General features: G+C 41.0%; 1 protein-coding gene across 10 annotated transcripts in view; it reads left to right on the top strand.

The window, feature by feature from the left end:
- The window catches only part of grik4 (glutamate receptor, ionotropic, kainate 4), a 334,323-nt gene that overhangs the window by 266,006 nt on the left and 47,082 nt on the right, over nt 1-21,235 (top strand). For all 10 annotated transcript variants that reach the window (XM_039786171.1, XM_039786191.1, XM_039786208.1 and 7 more), the window contains 3 exons: nt 1,050-1,211; nt 4,785-4,937; nt 6,234-6,338. In XM_039786171.1, coding sequence (XP_039642105.1) covers nt 1,050-1,211; nt 4,785-4,937; nt 6,234-6,338 — 420 coding nt within the window. The remainder of the gene's footprint in view (nt 1-1,049; nt 1,212-4,784; nt 4,938-6,233; nt 6,339-21,235) is intronic.

Raw genomic sequence — 21,235 nt, 5'->3', positions numbered from 1 at the left:
CCTTAAAGCTGTTACCACACATGCAGTGGGTTTCTACATGGCAGGAGGTCTAAAGAGCAAAAGTAGCAGCTTTGATCATTGTTTTCAATTGAAAGATAATTGTTTTTCCACCAATTTATACACACCTCTAACTTCCTTTTCTACTTGGCCAACCTGTTGGCCGTTGTAACCCATATACATGCATGTATGAATGGTTTCCATTTGTTCTCCACATGCTCTGTGCTGTCTCTGACACCACGCCTCTTTATTTTCTGCCTCACCATCCTCTCCAACCCGTCTTATCGTCAGAGTCCCTGGCCTTGGTGACAGACAGGTAGACTAGGCTTGGTCTGGCTGTCATAAGCTAGATGGCACAACAGGCTGCCTGGCGAAGGCTGCCACCTGAGGGGGTACACCTCTATTAACCCTTAGGAAACATCCAACTCCACTCACACCACCTCCTCCTCCCCTTTCTACTCTTTCTCATCTCTATCTCTGCCTGTCCCCTGTCTGCTGCTCCCCAGACGGAGAAAAATCAGCTTCACCCAGAGCCAAATAACAAACACCTGTATTTTTCCTCTCCTTCTAACCTGGAGCATTTCAGTATGCCATGGATTTTTGTATCTCACTTTCTCAATTATCGGTTTCAGTGTCTTGTTTCCTGTCTCCAGTCTGTTTCAGGCTCTTTCTGTCTGTCTCTCTCTAATTCTAGCATTGCAAGCCAGTATTCACACACTCTCCTTTATGTCATGAATAGCATATGGCCAGTGCAAAATGCATGGTTGTGTGCAGTGATGCATAGCTAAATGGTGAGAATGAACAAATTGCGGCAGCTTTCTGATGTCAATCAGCTGTAATAATGGGAATAATGAAAACTAAGTGAGGTGGATTAAATCGGATGTAAACATATTTGATTAACACATGCCCTTTTTACCTTGACAATGATTCGATGTATCATTTATTGTGAAAGTCGATTATACCAGATCATGGCAGAATATGACAGCTCCCATCTGAATCAGCTGCATTCACCCAATAATTTCTGTCTGTCTCTCTCTCATTTTTTCCTGCAGGAATTCTCTTTACTCCAACTGGACGACGTGGTAGACCAACGAGTCAACATAGTCGGTTTTTCAGTTTTCAACAAAACTCATCCCTTCTTCCAGGATTTTGTGCTAAGCCTCAACCGCTCCTGGCAAGAAAACTGTGACCATGCACCCTTCGCTGGCACTCCAGTTAGTACACACACACACACATGATCTCACACACAGAGAGAGAGAGAGAGAGAGAGAGAGAGAGAGAGAAGACCAAGGTTACCCATGTAGAATAATGGATGAACCCTTTTTATTTATTTCCTTTGCAGTCCAAACAGGGTCTTCTGAGGCATTACGCTTCTAGTATACTGCTGTATCTCAAACTCACCCACTAAAACACTTAGAGACAAAAATGTCTCTGAAATATACAGGGACGACATTCATCCAGTTAACTATTGAAATTGCAGGTGTTGCTGTAGGCAGTTGTTGTTTCCCAGACTGCTCATTAGCAGTGTTTGCTACCTTCCTTTATACATTTATAATGGCATCCTTCTTGTTAAATTTGCTTCAGAGGAAATGCAAAGCAAAAGAGCGTCTTACCTTTGCTGCATCCCCCCCTTAAATCATCCACTTTTCTCATCTAAACATTGTCTGTAGCTCAACATTTAACATACCATGCTCTGCGTATTTGAATTCGAAACAGCCTCAAATCACCAAGTTACTGCTTACATGTGAATGACTAAAGACTGTTGTTTGTCTCATGCTGGCTCAACAGTTGTTGTTTTTACATTTGAGCCAGCCATACTAGACAGAAAAACTGGCCCGCATGCACGCACGCGCACACACGCACGCACACGCACACATGCTTGAACAGTTTGTATTCTCAGCATAACCCTGTCATTCTTATTTTATGAGATAGGCTTATCTGAGTTTTCTACATCAGCAAATAAAGTGTTGTAAATGACCAGCATAGACGTGATGAGTGCCACCCCTTCGTAAATGAGCGCTTGTTTACGAGACCAACATTTTTGAGTATTATCTCACTCCCCAATAATCCGTCTCAAGGCTAAGCTCTTTCACCCATTTGTCCAGAAGTGTCAAAGCAGCTTCTGATAGTAACAAGAACTTCACCAGCTATTAGATTGAATTCCTGCTCTCGGAGTCTAGTAAGTCTTTCTGTATTATTCCTTACATGTCAATAGTGGAATTAATTTTCTCCTAACACATACCGTTATAAATGAATTAATATTAAACCATCAATATTTCCAGAATTTTATTAGTTTTAAAACTAATGTACCTATCTTTATAACTAAAAAGAAAAATATTATATTGATGACAATAGAGGAAACTAATGATTAGTGAATAGGTAATATATCTGCCTTATTATACATATACATATGAAGTTAAATTTATATATTTGAGCTCAACATCTTTAAAATAATTAAAATAGCAATGTCCTTGTGAAAAAAAACATGATGTGAATAATTAGAAAGAACTGCTAACAAATACAACAAGAACAACACATCTGGATGCAAAAAAAAATCTTAAGGGCTTCATTAGGAACCAGAAATTCAGTTAAGGCATAAATTAAATATTTAATTACATAAAATGAATGAATGATTCCCTCTCTCTCTGTTTGAAGTTAAAAGAAAGTAAAAAAAAAATAAAAGAAGAAAAAAAGCAAACGCACACCCCTCGCCCCCTTCTGCTTAACACAAGCTGGGCGGTAAAACAGGTTAAGAATAGTTTGAACATAGCATAAGAAATGTGTTTTGCGCACAGCAGGTCACCCGGATACTTCTGAGCCTACGGCAATTAGGACTTGTGACTAATTAGCTAATAACTAGAGAGAATAAAGGCTGATGAAGGCAGAGCAGGAAAGTGATTAACTCATTTAGACATGCACATAGATAATATGCTGTCTTTTCATTAAAAGTAATTAGGTCTGGAGGAAATTTAACTGTGGGGCTCATACATAGAACAAATGCATACAAGTAACCTCTACATGTGTAGACCTGAGACATTTAATGCATTCAAAGATAAAGGTGCACCATGCTAACTGATCATAAAAGTTATTATACTGCCTTTTTAATATCTATCTATCTAATTGTGTGAAGATATTTATGCTCTCAAATTAGCATCAAGGAAAGTAATTGCACAGGGGCACGGACAGTCATCCTTATCTTTATAAGACTAACATGTCAGTGACTGTATTTGTGTTAGAGAACATCAAACATAACCAAAGGCTGAAAGATATTATATTATTTTCTGTAAAACAGGTCTGTAACAGAGGAGCTGCTATATGCCAAGTGAAGGTTCTCCAGATCACTGACCATATGTTAATGAAAAAACTTTAAAAAATAAAAATAAATACATCTGTGAGATAGACTTTACAGCCACAAAACGTCCCCCGAACATTTACAGAGTTAGATTGTGAGACCTAACTCAGTCTTGTCCCTTTTAGTATGGAGTTGTCATTTGCTAATGTACAATGGCTTCTGAAGCATGTAAACCTTTGTAATGTGTTTTTGTTATCAGGCTCTATTCAGTGCAATTTTGCAAGTCACTGTGATTCTGCATATCATCGGCTGAGACTATGGGTCTCATGCAAAAAACACTGATGTCAACAAATTGGCCTATACAAGCACATCTTTTCCTATTAAATCCTGAATTTATTCTAAGCCACTAACAAAATTTACGAAAGATCCAGACCTATTCTACAAGGAATGTAGTACTTACTTTCTGGAGCACTTACTCTATGCTACAGAGAATAAAAGTGAAACTAAGATGAGTTAATGCCACGCTACTATTTGCTTCAAGTCATAGATATTGTTAGCTACGAGTGTAATATAATTAGTAACACTGTTACACCACTTTGCCATTTACTTTTTATTGCTGCAACCACCAAGACATTATTCCCATATATCAAACCTACAATGCATCACCTCGTGTTTGTAATGTCTTCACAGGCTGTTTGTATACACCATATTGCTCTTAATGTGCAATCCACCAATTACTTTAGCCAATTCAAGGTAATACATCACAGGTTTGCAGTTTAATGGCCTATTGTAGTTCTCTTATGCATCACAATCCCTCCCTGTATCAATATCCACCAAACATCAGGGCCATTTCATCTCTATTTCCATTACACAAATGTACAGCCTTGAATCTCAGACAATCCCCTAGCTTCTAATCCAGGGCATCATGCATTTTAATCAAATGCACATAGCAGGATGTAGTGGTAGTGACAAGGAGACTGTTTGTACTGGGGTGATGAGAGGAAAAGCTGCCTTTCCCACTGTTTTCTGGCCCTCGCTGAGAGAAGCAGGCGGTAATTGGAATGGTCAGGGTGTGCCAGCTTCATTGGGGATAAGAGTAGGAAGGACAGCGTCTCGGAGCGAGAGAGAGGGAGAGAGGGGAGAGAGAGAGAGAGAGAGAGAGAGAGAGATTGTTTTCAATGCTGTCAGCAGATCAGTCTTTCTAATGATCTAATGCAATAATCTCACTGCCACTTCAGGGATGGGTTAACCCATCACTGACCGTTAACCACTGACATGTTACATTTGCAGTTTTTGTGCCTTGAGTTTTTTCTGCTTTTAGTTTGTGTGTGTGTGTGTGTGTGTGTGTGTGTGTGTGTGTGTGTGTGTGTGTGTGTGTGTGTGTGTGTGTGTGTGTGTGTGTGTGGGGTGTGTGTGTTGTGTGTGTGTGTGTGTGTGTGTGTCAGTGTGTGAACGCATAATGTACTCACCTTCTTCCCTCCCTCTTCCTCTGCAGCTCTCCTCAGCTCTGCTCTTTGATGCGGTTTACGCGGTGGTGGCGGCGGTCCAGGAGTTGAACCGTAGCCAGAATGTTGGCGCCACTCAGCTCTCCTGCAAGTCCTCCAAGATCTGGGAACATGGCACCAGCCTTATGAATTACCTGAGGATGGTAAGATTGCCTCTGCTGGACATCATGCAAATAGACGACAGGACTGACTTCTTAAAGGAATAGTTTGACATTTTGGGAAATGTGGTTATTTGCTTTCTTGAGTTTGGTGATAACATTGACTCCCCTCTCCTGTCTGTACAGTAAGCTAGCATGGCTCAGTCTACAAAATCCACCGACCAGCACCTTGAATGCTCACTCATTATTATATCTTGTTATCTCTCACGTTATTATCTGCTGTCAGTGATAACTAGGGTCTAAAATATTCAATTAACATGTAGAAAGTAAAGCGGTAACAGAATAAGTGAGAAACTAAATAAGCAAAAACACACAGGCACAGTGACCTTTTGGTTTTGTTATCATGAGATTGCCAGGCAACCAACAGAGACTGGCACATAACCGCCAGTAAAACCACAAATCAATCACAAAATTAATTTCTACACATAATGTTTTAATTAGTGAGCTTTAGAGGTGCTGGTAGGTAGATTTTGTTACCTGTATCTGTCTCCCCTTGTTTCCAGTTTATTTTTGTATTTTTTTACACTAAGCTAAGCTAAGCTAATCAGTTGCTTCATACTTACTGAATATAAATGACAGAAACGATCTTTACATTCAACTCTCAGCACAAGATTATATTTCCCGAAATGTCAATCTATTTTTTCAAGATCTTTCCTGTTTTTTGTGTGTTTTTGTAGTTCTGTTTCTTACTTAGGAAATGGCATTAATTAGATAATGTCAGATAGCTGAGCTTGTTGAGATCTTCATGATTGCTTCACTTATGTTGCATATTAATTTGTTATTTTAGAACCTAGATAATTTCACTGACAGCAGATAATAATGTGACGTCTGTGCTCTCATCTTCTTTATAGATATGCTCCCTATCCACTAGGTCAGTTTATCTCATATCTACATTGTCTGAGAGACAATAGATAAAGATGAGCTGTCAGTGAAGAAAATGTGTGATCCTATTAGGGAGAAACGGCTGTAAGTGATTGAGCTATCGAAATACTTAAATGCGGCATGGGTTCAATATCAGACTGTTTGTCTTTCTCTCTCAGAGAAAGAAGACGTGACTAATGGCAAAACAGACGAGCCGTCTGTTTTGCCATAAATTAAACATATCACAGCCTCGTCTTCATATTATTATTCTAAATCTGACATATTTTAAAAGGCTGATACTGAGCCAGTAGTGCTAATGTAGCCTCCCGTCATATCCATAGTATGTGCTGCTGAGAGGAAAGCAGGCATTTGTTTTTTTTTAGAGGTCTTTTAACGTGTTGCTGTCTCTGTGTTGGATAGGTAGAATTGGATGGTCTAACAGGCCACATTGAATTCAACAGCAAAGGTCAGCGGTCAAATTACGCCCTGAGGATCATGCAGAACAGCAAGGATGGCCTAAGGCAGGTAAAGTAACTCCCAGTCTTACAAATCTGATGGTGGTGTTATCTGCTATCAACATAATCACATGCTATGGATTCGGATAGCATTAGCGCAACCTTGCTATAGGATAAAGTACATGTGTGATATTGGTTCAAAAGAATTTACATATAAATAGTGTAGTATTTCAGAAGTGACTTACACCGATTCCTCCATTTTCTCTCTAGATAGACACTGGCCATAATATATGCCTGCTATTGCTGAACACAAAGCTCTTCAGCACAGTCCTGATCTCAGTAGGGCACTACTTCTGGCAAATGTTCCAGTCGTCTTTATAGCAGCGAGTTAACTCGAGCTGGATCGTACAGCAGGGAGCCATGATAACATTTGCTCAACTGACATCTTTTGGTACATACAATCCCACTATACCCTGCTATCAGAAGTGTCAAGGAGGACAAAATTCATTTATCGGAATGCCTGTTTGAAGGTGCAAAGATGCATATTTCTATGGAAAAATAATTAAGGTTAAAAGAGAAGTCAGTAGGTGTTGGCTGCTGCTGCTGCTTTTACTGGTTTGTCTGACTTTGGATAAATATTAGATACATATTTGAGGTTGTGATTCTTAATGGAATACAAGAACAATTAGTAATATTTAGAGATGCACTGATAGACCGGCCGGTGACCGGAATTGGACGGTTTTCACGTGCTCGGCCATGACTGGCGACCGGCAGGTCAGTCTGACATATGCCAATTTCATGCCGGTCAACGCTACAATTAACCGACAACATAAGTTATACGAGTTACAGTTCACAAGGACACGGACGCGACAGCACAGTCTCTTTTTCCTTTCTCTCAACTTTTCTGCCGTGTGTCGCGCGTACTTGCTCGCGGTGTGAAGCGCGTGTCCGCGCTATTCTCGCACATGTAGGGAACCTCTGGAATTAATCTGCAAGATGTCAGCTGTTTGGAAATTCTTCAGCGTGTGTGCAGAAGATAACAAGTTTGCAATATGCAACACCTGCAAGGAAAAAGTAGGGCGTGATGAGGGACGACGCCAAAAAGCAAAATCACATTTCTTTAGTTGGATATTGGATGTGAAAAGAAGGAAATGGTTCTAACATTGCACTTTAGATGTGTGTGAATGTCCCACACCAGGAGTAATTTATATAGTTCTATTTAATATCCATATGATCATCCAATATGATCCATTATCTGTTCAAAAAATGTTCTATGTTCTGTGCAAAATGTTCTAGAAGATAGAAAATAAATATTTGTGTGTGCTGTAAAGTGGTTAGAAAAAATGACATCGGAATCGGCTAAAATCGGTATCGGCTGGCCTAACTCAAAGAAAATCGGATTTGGTCTATATAGGTTGTAATCGGTGCATCTCTAGTAATATTTTAGTTTTGTCTTACAAAATGGCTATAATATATCAGCAGAGATTTGTGTGTGGTGTTGATCAATACCAGTCACTCCAATATTGCATCTGTGGAAGCTTAAGCTTCCTACACAAGCAGTCTTGTTGTGCTCTTTCGTTTAGTGAAAATACTCTACATGCACCACAGGGCTTTGCAGTCTATGCCCGGAACCACCCTGCACAGTCTCTGAAACTGGTCGCCCCTGACATCTCTTTGCCTCAGTTTCACACCAGGGAACAGATACTTAACAATTTCTTCTAAATTGAACACATTTGCCAGGATTACAAGGACTGAAAGTAGTCAGTAATATAAGTGACGAGAGGCTGTGAGCAGCTTTGAGTACTATCTGTTAATGAATGGATGGCATATTATAGCAGGTGTTTCCAATGTTTCATGTCAAGGATCCACAAATCACAAATATCTCAGCTCTCTAATATCTGTCTGAGATTTATTCATTTTTTTGGTAAATGATAGATGTACAACCCATCATCACAATAACACTTCCAGACATTCTCTTATTGCAACGATGTTTTAATAATGATTAGAGAACTGAGAACCCTCTGACGGAGAACTGACATTTCCTGGACCCCACTTTGGGAACCAGTGACCAGGAGTTTAGCGACGTAGTTGGAGACAAGAACATTGCTTCAAATTAAAGACTGGCTGGGGAAAATCTCTGTGGGAAAAGTGATTGCCCAATACTCTCCCATCCATCAACAGCATCTCCAAATGCTCCAGTGGGGCTGAGCTGTCACCAGCAGTAAAAAGCTATGGTTGATCTCCCAGGTAAAAACAAAATATAGGTTTTATGGGCGGGGAAAAGAAGGGGTCAAAGGTAAACATCAGCACAAAATAGCAGAAGTAATAACTGGGTAACCCTAGGTTTCACACTATTTATCAGGTCAGGTATTCAGGTCTCTGTTTTAGCTACAGAGTGAGACATCTCATTTCTGTACCATCTTTGTTTGCAGTCGCATATGCGCAGTAGCTAGGTAAGGATCATAGATCAGCTAGTCAGGTCAGTTAGGGAGCGTTCGGTATTTATGGAATGGAGAAATGAGTGGAATAATTATATCTGGCATGACCAGATATTTTATAAATATCTTAAATAACAAAACAACTAAATGGTGGCATGTAATACATCAGATTTCATATACTGCTTTAGTAAAAAAAAGTTACCTGGCTGACAATGGGAGCAGCAAGAAGCAAAAAAACGAAAATTACTGTTGCACTATGTCTGCAAAACTTGCCGTGCCAACGTTGCAATAAAGGTTTAGTATATACATTTGATGTCAGCTTACTAATTGATTGCGGGTTTTGTGTAGATTTGGACTTTTATATGTTTATTCCACTTTGTTTAAACGGCGAAGTGGAGAGGCCTCGTTCACCTGTTTGGAGCTGGCTGGTGAATGTGATGCTTGTATAGGATTTGCTGGATACACCGTGACTCTATTTGTGGATCTACTGATCGCTGTGGATTACTTTTTTTTTTGTGTCATTGGATTACTGCAAAATACGGATCTTTTTTCTCAACGTGTCTTAACGTTTTATGATGTGACTGCGCTTGGTTTCTGCGTTTGGAGAGGCATCTCAACAGACTGTATGTCCAACACTAAGTATTCACGGTTACATTTTAGTTGAATTTAAGTGTTGGGACATTCCGCCACCGTCTGTTCCAAGACAGCCGTGCCGCGATTGGATTTCATAAGGGCGAATTGTTAAATTGTTACAATGTAATTTAAAATCTGCTAAAATAAAATAAACATATATGTTTTGGAATATAATGTTAAGCTTCGGAAGCTTTACCTATGTGCTAAAATATACAATGACTGAGGAAGCGTAGTGACAAGTCCATAGCAACCAGTTTGTGTGTTGAATGTTACCCAGAGTGCTTTGCTGGATGGTCTCAATGTTTTATTGTTTTATTTCATGTGAATACTAGTTTACTAGAGGAGTAACTTAGTAGTTGAAGTAATGCAGTAATGCAGGAAGTGTGCATTTAGTTTCCATGCTTATTGTGTTTCCACAACAATGTTAGTGAGTAAATCTACTGAAATGGCCACCACACCATAACAGAGGAGTGTGAGGAGGTTAACTCATGTATATTATGGCTGTATAAAATCAAGTCACATTTGTACATCTTTGCTAAGCACAAACTAGCACGCAAGGAGAGGGTCATGCCTCTTTTTCAAATCATTTTGGAGGGTCATAGAAAAAGTATTACTGGTGAGGGGAGGGTCAAGTCTTTTTAGCCTAAAGGTCCCAAAACTCCTCCGGTGGACCCTTAAATAAATAACGAACAGTCCCTTACAAGGCAGGATTAGCCAGGAGACTTTTTCTAAATGAGGGCGCACTTCCAACTTTGTGTGGAATACCTGCAGAACAGGGACATGTAAGTAGTTCTTCTGTAGATTATGGTGAACTTGTCTGTGTTGTAGCACTGTTTTGCCATTGAGAACGAGGTAGCATGCTAGCGATATCACGCTAGCGATTAGCCACCCCGTCTTGGCTACTGATGTAGAAAGCCCTGCAGATTTTGAACAGCTCACCCAGAGACTGAAGGCAGAAGACATTCTGAAACCCGTATCTCACTCAAAACAGCATGGGTGGTTATTTTTTCAAGTTTGTATACGTGTGGAAGCACCCGAGACACAAAATAACACCCCAAATCCCAGAAAAAGTGATTTTTTCATGATATGAGCACTTTAAACCTCCATTTTGTACACGGATGTGTTCTGATAGATAACTCTGTACTGTAGAAATGGGGGATAAATGAGACTATATTGGTGAACCAAGTGATGGGAAAAATGCACAAAATAAAGTAAAGAAGGAGGAAATGTGTATGGATGAGTTAAGTAATAATGTATTTTTGAGTTCTTCTGCCAGCCCTGCTTAAAGAAATAGCACATTGTTGTTTCCATGCCAACACAGTATTCAGTCACACTGCATAACAGTACTTGATATTGTCAGTGAGTAACAGTATTTTAGGGAGTTGTTGTTATACTATTATGAGATACAGGCAAGACAAAACGTTTGACAGCACAGAGAGGAATAACTGAGTTTCATTTGGACCTTTCAGTTGGGATGATATCTGTGAAAGAGGGAATTGCTTCCTGCCTGAGTGTGAGAAAAATCTTACCTAAACAACCAGTAAAAGAGTCAGACAGCAGCCCGTCTGCCTTTGTTAACCTTGTCTGCATCTCCCCATGTCCCCTCTTTATACTGGCACTGGGCCAGTCAAGCAGAAGGATAATGCTAGCAGTCCTAATGTGATGATTTCAACCAGAAGTATTATAAAGCAGCCCTGCCAGTTATGTTAATGGGGAGAGGCAAGGTGTGAGACAGGGGCCAGGATGAGGGTGTTGTTTGTTTTTGTTGACTAACACCTCCCGTGTGCTGTTGGGTTGGGGCTGCTTCAGCCAGGCAGACACTAGAGGTGCCAGGGCCTTGGCAGAGATAAGGAAGGTGGCTCACTGCCCACACACACACTCTCACACACACACACACACACACACACACACACACACACACACACACACACACACACACACACACACACACACACACACACACACACACACACACACACACACAGAGTTTAAACAGAATATTTGCAAATCAACAAATGACAAGTTATTTAAATTGTTTTGATTGGTTTAAACAGAGTAATAGCATCAAGTCTACAACTCCCACACTAGCCAGTAAATGCACATTGAAAAAAAGAGAAAAGAACACCTTCCATTATCTTCCATCCAACATTTTCTGGCGATAGAGAGCAATGAGGCATGTTGCACACAGCCACCGACCTCCATTTCTCTACCTCCACTTCCACTTTCTTTCCTTAGTCGGTAGCACCCACCATCTTCTCATCCAGAGCCCTGTGGTTGCGCTATAGATCGGCTCACATGTGTGACCATCAGCTCCTTGGGGGTTCATCACTTTACAGCCAATCACTGTCACAAATTGAATTTCTCTGGCAGGCATTTTCACACATTAGAGCGGTTTCCTGCTGCTCTGTCTGCTCGGCCTTTTTCGGTTTCATCTATCTAGCGATCTGTCTACCTGTATCTATGGCCCTGTTTACACCTGATTTTAAAATGCATTTTGGTATTCTGTGGACAGCCGAGACACATTGCCGTTCAAACCTTTGCCTAAAGAGCATCTATTGTCAGCAGAGTCCAACACATCCCTTTCCATAGGGCAAAACGATGGACGTCCGACTCGTCGTAAAGTGAGCACGTTATACCATGTCCTGTGTTGTTGGCGTATTTTCCTGTTACATCCTGTCAGTGACACGTTAGGACGCATTAGCATTTACACAGTCAATATCCATGACGTTCCACTTCCGGGATTGTTCCATTGCTATCGGAAATTGCGCCGGATTTCACTCAATCGGCCGGATGTCCGGTACTTTGCACTTTCTTTGTGTTGGAATTTTAAACTCTGGTCGATTTATGAAGACTATGGTTAACTGCTCCTCAGATGTCTGCAGGATAAATCCAGATAGCTAGCTAGACTATCTGTCCAATCTGAGTTTTCTGTTGCACCACTAAAACAACCTTTGAACATACACATGTTCCACCAAAACAAGTTCCTTCCCAAAGCTATTTTGCAGTCTCGCCATTGCTCCGTCCGGACCTTAGCGCAGCCCAAGACGATTATGATTGGTTTAAAGAAATGCCAATAAACCAGAGCACATTTGTCTCCCATCCCAGAATGCTGTGTGGACTAGCCAGACTAGTATTTACACTACAAAAGCAGACTGATCTCATAAAGTGGCGTATGTATGACACGCCAATTCGTATGCCATTTTGCCATGTTATCAAGTTGATAGTCGCTTTTTAGCGTGTTTATCCAACGCAATTCACCCGCCATTGACCTACGTTACGAGTGAATTTTTGCTGTAGCGAGTAGTATAAAGGGACGTAAGTCCGCGGAATGGTAAAACAAAGAACTTTCACCCAGGAGAGCTGGGATCGCGTCCCGTGTGTGGCAATTTTCAGCCGTTTTTTATTTTTTTTTTTTTTTTTTTTTTTAAGCCTTCCTCTAAGTTTCTTTCCTAAACCCAACCGTTTATTGTTTTCCTAAGTGTGTTTTTGTCATTTTTTTCCGTGTTTTTGTAGCTTTTTTTGTGTTACTAAAGCCTTTCCCAGTGTTCTTTTCCTAAACCCAACCTTTTTTTTTTTTTCTTTTCTTTTTTTACACGCGTGTGACATTGTTCTCGCGATAGTAAGTCACGTTCTCGCGATAACAAAATGTGTACAGATAACACGCCATTTGGCTTTAGGAAAGTGCCGTGGTTGTTTACGCAAAGTCATGATGCCATGTTGACAAAATACATGCGGTCACCTCGGCAAGTGGTTTGAGTGATCGGAACACTATGCATCTTTGTGGCTGTTTACACTTGTATTTAGCACCGTCCACTTGTGATCCGATCGCCCAAGACGCATTTTAAAACCAAGTGTAAACAGGGTCTATCTGCCTGTCTGTTTGTCTGCCTGTCTGTCTATTTAGTCAGCATCACGGATTGTTTTCTGCATTACTTTATAACCTAATGAATAATGAGCACCAGTCATTGAATGTGCTTTGCCTTTGCATCTTTCAATGCAACTATTAGCTGTAACCAGAGTATGAAATCATTGGTTGTGCTTTAATGCTAATGATTTGAAAAAGTAATGTAATAATGTATTTTTACAACAAACCTCCACATCTGTAATTGTGAGAAACAGGGAGTCTGCACTGGTTCTCTGCCTGCTAGTTTAGGACACTGCAGCAAGGATTTTATATAAAAAATAATTAATACCCATATCACACAGGTTCTAGACAACTTTAGGATTGATGTAGTGTAAAAAAGACTTGTGGCTGCTCAATTATTAATGCTCTGCATTCAGAACTTAAAATCAGAAAACTAGATACTGTTCTTTTTATTTCTTTTCTTTGAAATATTCAGTACTTAATTATTGAAAAGTGCATATTGACCAAGTGTGGTCCGATGCAAAATTCATCACAATGATATAAAATATGCTATAATATAATCTGAAACAAATCCAGTAATTGCTATAAGCTTGAAAACAACCATTTCAGATGACAGTTCAGCCAGTTAGCCTAACTTATTTCCAGAATATGATATGGCTGCATTACGCAAAAATCTTTTATTTGTTCAGTTTTGGCAGGCAAAGTACATTTTGCAGCTGCTCCTGTGCTGGCTGCCAGGTAGGCCAATGATGATGGAGTAAGAAGTTGGCATTGCATTGTCCGTGCTCTGGCCGAGGCACTACTGGCACCTGTAACCAACAACAACCCACAGAGGAGGCAAGAGATGCAGGTGGACACAGAGAGAGAGGAAAAAAGAGAAATGAGGGAAGAAGATGACAGGCGGAAAGTAAATGAGACAGAAAGAGTGTGCAAGTGAAAAATAGGATCGAAAGAAAAGAAGCAAGGACAAAGCTATAAAACTATATTATTATATATAATGATATTTCTGCATTTCAAATATCAGCTGGGGCTTTTTTCTTTTCTTACTGTACTGATTTAGCTGTCACCACATCTTATACTTAAGGCAGCAACATTGACCTTCACTTCTATTTCATGTTGGAATTACTAATCATATTAAAGGAATAGGCTGTAATCCTCCATATCCGTTTGCTATGGCTATTCACTAGCCAGTGTAATGAGCTAGATAAAGGAGACTAATACGAAAAATCTTGGCTTGTGTGCGCGAATGTCAACGTGTTTCTGAGTGTATATTCTCCAGATGGTGTGAACACCAGGGGTATGCTCTAAAACAGTATTATTCCAGATATATACAGATGGATAATATAACTCAACCTGTTCCTCTGAACGCGCAGACTGCATTCTCCTCTTCAGGAACATCAAAAGACGGACCAGTATTCTTAACTCACACTCTTGTTGCTAGAGTGGATTGCAACATTTTCTGTTTTGGGGGGATCAGAAATATAAGTGTCACTTTATTGTGATACTTGGCTGTGGCAGCTGTAGGACCGCTGATTGATCTATCTGACATAAGTTCACAGTGGGCATGTGCCGCCATGTGACTGTGTGTGGTCATCTGCATGCATGCTTTTATGTTTACACTTCTAGTTTGTGTGTGTGTGTGTGTGTGTGTGTGTGTGTGTGTGTGTGTGTGTGTGTGTGTGTGTGTGTGTGTGTGTGTCAGCGCTTATGTGTGTGCATTGATGGGGTTGGTGCCAGCCCCCACTGCCTCTTGGCTCTTCACACAATTGCACACAATAAGGCCACCAACATCTATGCATGTTTAACAGAAGCACAAGTCTTTTCCAAAATAATCATTGCAGCCTGGCAGCCAACCGCACAATAGCACAAACCATACTGACAGAGCGGTCCAGCCTCTGGCCTCTGTGGACTGGCCCTCATTTTCTGCATGGAGCTCATTGACAGCAGAGCGCCTGTTAATGGAGGAAGCTGTAAAATGAGTAATTATTGCAGTTTGGGGTAGACAAGCTGTTGCCTGTTACAGCGCTTGGCTCTGTTGTTTGACAGTGTGAGAGTGCAGAAAGTGCAGAAGAGAGGGTGCTATGTACGCTGCATCAGTATGTTTCTCTGTTTATGTATATTTGTGCGTGTGTGTGTGTGTGTGTGTGTGTGTGTGTGTGTGTGTGTGTGTGTGTGTGTGTGTGTGTGTGTGTGTGTGTGTGTGTGTTTGCATGCACACATGTGAGTTTCGGTGCATTGCAGGGGGCTGCAAACACTCTTGGCCAACTCCTGGAGAGAAGGGAATCACTAATTAAGTTTTATAATGGAGGCACTTAATCACAGTTTTGGTATAGACACCACCTGAAAAAAGGGAAGAAAGAGAAACAACAGAAAAGAGAGGATTGTTTTTGAGCAAAAGGGTCAGTTGTAAAGACTGTAAAAGGCTACAGAGCAGGGAGCCGGTTATAAGTAGGTTACAGCAGGACACGCTGGCCAGAAGTGGAAAAGGCCAACTCCAGCATTACTCAAAGCAAATTGTTCTCATTAATGAGTCTACAGGTGCTTTGAAAAATGCTTTGCAACAAAAATGCTAGCTCACTCATAATGTGTTTTTATGAAGCCTGCGATGTTGTTACCATAGTCCGAACTGAATCGAACTGCCATAGCTGTAAAACAAAGTCAAAGAAGCATGAAAGAATCCCCAGTGACTGGGACTTACAGCACCGTAGTTGTGCCTGAAGGTGCACATTTTCTCTCACTTTGCAATCTTCAAACTCTGCTTCCCTGATCTGAAAACTGTGATCCAATCAACATTACTTGAAATCATGTTTTTTTCTCTATTACTTCCACTGAAGTAATAGAAATCCCTCCCTGGGTGAATGTGCAAGCTGCCTAAACAACCCCTGGCAGATTTACTAAAATAGAAAGCAAGTGTCCCAACTCATTCCTTTTTATCAGGGTAGATAATATTTGCTGCAGCATTACCAAGAACGAATTGCTTAAATACAAAGAACTGATTAGGTTTCTGGCTCAGGTAGAGAATACTATAGCCATGTTTGACACGGCAATCAAATACATTTAGATTATTTTGCCTCATTTCCCTATTCCATTTATTCGGCCACCACAGCCCAAACCATTTGTTTATCTGATGTAAATAAACTGGAGCTTTGGTTGCAGTACACTTTCTTTAACCTTGGATGTTGATTTTTTTTAACGGTGTCTTCCTCCACCATTTTAGTCCCGTGTTTTGTCATTTGTGTACATTTGTATGTCCCCATGGTGCATCTTTGTGAAGAGATGCCCTTTCCAATTTTCTCAATTATTATTTTTTAATAAACTTTAGTCCCCAGGTGTCCTTGTGTCAAGGTCTTCAGAGGTGGAGCCAAAGAACGGAGGTGGTGTAGTAAGAGGGGACCCTTTTTATACTCATCTGCTTTCCCATATCTGAGGGAACACTGAGTGCCTGGAATATCTTAGACGCACACACACACACACACACATACATACTGCATAGGCACCAATTCAATTTGCAAAAAATTATTTGAGCTGTGTTATTTACACAAGACTTCCTCCAGTTAAAGGGTGAATGTGCTCGTTCTTTCTCTTTTGGATTGGATTTATTTATTTCCTGTCAGCGCGGCTCCTACGTTTATTACAACAATCTGCTTTTTCCTTCCCCTCCCCTTTTCTTTGCTAGCACCCTGTCTCTGGGAACACTATTACTCTAGCTGCCCCCTCTGCTGCGGATGCAGATGCACTCAATTCAATTTATCTCCGCTGCTGCAATGTGAGGGGAAAAAGGAGGGAAGGGACTGGTACAGCGAAGTAGAGGGGCGGAACAAAAAGGGGAAAATGTAAGGGGATGAGAGGTGTGGGGTGGTGCACAGCAGGTTGACAGATTCAAGACTGCCTCCACTCTTTTTCTTGCCTTGAAGGACATAGGAACCCTGTGTAGCTCAGCTCAGCACACCACGACATGGCTTGGATCTCTTTCTCTGCCTCAGGCTCCAGTAGAGATGAGTACATCTTAACCAGGTCTAATACGCAAGAGCTGGTGCTTGAGCTACTGCCGCTAAGGTTAGAGTAAGTCAAGACAGAGGCAGCCCTCTGATCTCCACGAGCTGTGCAGTTTCAACATAGGGACTCTGTGGGCCCTATTTTAACGATCTGAAACACAAGTATGAAACGCAAAACGCAAGTAGCTTTGTGGGCGGATCTCGGCCGCTGTTGCTATTATACCGGCGGGATAAATGAGTCTTGCGCCCGACGCAAATCTTAAATGGGTTGGTCTGAAGTAGCTAGGTGTGGTTTGGACGCAGGGTTGTATAAAGTACTAGAAAGCAATACTTGAGTAAAAGTACAAGTATCGTACTAGAAAAAGATTTTGGTAGAAGTGAAAGTTACCTTTTAGAATATTACTTAAGTAAAAGTCTTAAAGTATCTGATATATACTGTACTTAAGTATCAAAAGTAATTTTCTGATATTTAATGTACTTAAGTATTTGAAGTAAAAGTAAAAGTTTTTTTTTTTTAAAAGCAAGCGGTTAGAACTTTTATTGTGGCTTTCTTATAATGAAGCATAAAGCATATTCAGGGTTCCCATATCTTCTTAATCTCATTCATCAAATCAAAATCACATTCTTTTCTAGGACTTTTCAGGCACAATTCTCTTAAGTTCAAAGAACAAACGGCATATTTTTAGAGCTGACATCAATGTACAGAAACATTTCTTGCAACACGGGTGTATGACGTTATCTTCACCACTACCCTGTTCACCGAGTTCACCACTATCGTCGGGGTGGTCGCAGGGCTCAACATAAAAAAAAATCCCCACTGGCCCCCGGGGCCAGTAGATCAGAGTTTTGCTGGCCCCTTCTACATTTTTACTGGCCCTGAAAGAAATATCATAGGTGTGATTGGAAATGGACAAAAAAGCAGGAAAATATATGCCGCACCTATGCTTTAGAAAATGGTTCTAACCCAGCTAGCCACTGCCACTGGATGTTGTGCCATTAGCAGCAAAGCTAGACCAGGGGTCATCAACTACATTTTTCCAAGGGCCAGAATTTTTTTAAGCAGACACTCCAGGGGCTTTCGGACTTCAAATAAGGAAAATAAAATTATACCTAATGCATCATCTTGTTTGATATTTTCACTTTCTTACTAAATTAATGCTATATTTTTTACATTAGTAAGCAAACCCCTAAAAACAAGGAAAATCCATAATGATAACTAGATAGGCTACTTAACTAGAAAATGATCTCAGATTAGTCCTGTATGCCTAATTTGAAATAAGACAATTCTGTTGCTAAATAATACAACCGGCAACATCGTCAAGAATGAAGAACGCGTCATTCACGTGCATATTAAGTAATCACATGTATTTGTTTTGGTCTTAAAATACATCCATAGGTTTACCGCTCCAGCGGAGAGGATGGCTCGTTGAGACAGCAGCTACGTTTACAAGAGTTTGTCCAAAGTTCAAGATTGGTTGCAAATTAAGACAAACAGTTAGACTACAAACTGACATCTTTCATTTTAGCTCGTTTGTAAAGTCGCTATTTGCAGAGTAGAGCTGTGTTTGCAGAGTAGAGCTGTGTTTGCACAGCGCGGTGGACGAGAGTGGACAGCGCAGACTGAAATATCGGTTTCTACGTGTTTCTGCCTGTAGAACAGGTACGTGGGTTATTGATAAGTATTGACTCTTTAATCATGGAGGTTTTATTGTAGGCTACCTACTTACAGTAACGAGTGTAGCGTTAGTTCATCTGTGCCATCGGCGGTAAATAATTCTCGGTAACGTTTCCAGTCAGTACATGTGCTGCGTGAAGTAACGCACACACCAGTGACTGTGGCTGCAACCAGCCCGACATATGTTTTTACTGGCCCCGGGCCATCGGGCCATTGCTTATGTCGAGCCTGGTCGTCTACGATAACGGGAGGTCCTCCAGTAGGTGCTCATGCTTCCATGGCGGTTTCAGTTGTGCGTCCTCTTCCTCCTTTAGCAACAAACAAGCGCTGAAATAGAGCGCGCGGCGTGCGGAGCGTGCGTAATGGAGCGTAATAGGAGCAGTGATTTGCCAAACCTCCCTTATTGCAGTCGCACACATTTCTTCTAATTTTATTTTTTAGTAACGAGTAACGAAGATGCTTAGTGGAAATATAACGGAGTAAAAGTATACATTTTATCTAGGAAATGTAGTGGAGTAAAAGTGAAAGTTGACATAAATTTAAATAGCGAAGTAAAGTACAGATACGTGAAATTTCTACTTAAGTACAGTAATGAAGTATTTGTACTCCGTTACATTACAACACTGTTTGGGCGTAATGTGAAAATAACCAATCAGAGAGTCATCTCTCATTCCCTTTAAGAGCAGGCGCGCTTGTTCCATGGCGGATTGCTATTATGACGGCGGATTTGCCTGGCACACGCCAACGGGAGCTGTCCGGGATGCGGCAAAGTAATAAATGCCCGTCTTGGCCGGGTGGCGATGTTGCTGCGGCCTCTCGGGTGCATCTCCTCAAGTCTGGAGAGGATTGCTGCAGCCATGGAGCGTGGGCCTCCAAACGCACCACCTGCACCTGTTGTGCCCCTTCCTCCTCCCCCCACTCCATCTCCGTCCACCTGCTCCACCAGGAGCGCATCGCGCATTGCCACTCCCGGACCAGATTCCACCGGAGTGTCGAATCCCGCCGTAGTTCAACATCACGTCTCCTTAAGTCCTCTAATATTTCCTCATTTATGTCATCAACACATCCATGATTCATGGAAATGTTGTGTAAAACACAACAAGCCACAAAGAATGCTGCGACTTTTTGAGGATTGTACTGTAAAGTGCCTCCTGACCTATCCAAACACCTGAAGCGCATTTTCAGTAATATTTTTCTTTGTAATTATGTATGGTTTGCAAAAATGGGAACTGCTGCGTCCGTGTAGATGAGAGAAGTGTATGCGCATTATGGTCAAGCATGCGCCCCTAAAATAGCATCTGAATAGCGCGCCACTGACTTTAGACTAGCGCCACTGACTTTAGACCAGGTTTTTCCTGGTCAGTGGTGAAATTTTTTTCTGAAACTGCAAAATAGCACCAGGTAACGTTTGCGCCGGAATACGCCTCCTGTTTTCGCTGTACCGCCCCCGGCAGCGCAAATACATTCCCTAATTTAACGACACGCGTCTGTGGAGGGAAAAGTCCGCTGTGCGTGTGGTCCAAAATAGGAATGATACATGCGTCGGTGTACAAAGGCAATTGCGCTGAGTGCAAGATAGGGCCCTGTGTGTGTGTGTGTGTGTGTGCTGTGTGAACGAGAGAGAGAGAGACAGACAGAGAGACAGAGAGAGACAGTATTAGAGGAGAGTAAGTAGTCGTCTGTGTTACAGCTGTGTAATTGCAAACAAATGCAAATAATTACAGCAAGTTTTACATCGTAAGAGGTGGCAGTTTTAATCAGATGTAAAGGTGCTCCAGATGGCCTCCTAAAACAAGGTGTTCTGGTGTTTTACATAAATTGTGCAAATTGAGTTTTTCCATTAATCATTTTAAATGTGTCTCTTTATCAAGGCCAGGATTTACTTTAATAGGGGCTCATGGCAAAATTGTCCTGGAAAATTCATAAAACGCCATTGAAATTTAGAATCTGTGAGGCAAATGCCCCTGATATTAGTCAATAAAGGACGTACCCATGACAAAGGGTCAGTTGGGGACAAAGAGTAGAATGGAAAATTGCTATTTGTCAGCAGGGGAAAAGAAATAGTAGGGGTATAAATTCAGTATTTATTTGCCAGTATGCAATGCAGCTGTATTATTTCACAGTTAAATAAAATGATCCCTGAAAAGTTATCTGAGGATCAGATCAAGGGATGTTAGAGCCTGCTGGAAAACGACTTCTTCTCTTCGCTGGTTCTTAATGTAGTGTTTTATTTTATTCAGTGTTTTATCTTTTGTTTTCCATATCCCGCTAACAATATTCAAAAGCTCATCAGGACTGAGAGTTCCAGTTTCATTTTGTTGTTAGTATTATACTGCCGTAGATAATGTGTGTTTGAGTTTT

This window comes from Perca fluviatilis, chromosome 2, assembly GCF_010015445.1.
Source record: "Perca fluviatilis chromosome 2, GENO_Pfluv_1.0, whole genome shotgun sequence".
Classification (NCBI taxonomy): Eukaryota; Metazoa; Chordata; class Actinopteri; order Perciformes; family Percidae; genus Perca; species Perca fluviatilis.
This window is presented reverse-complemented; position numbering and strand designations above follow the sequence as displayed.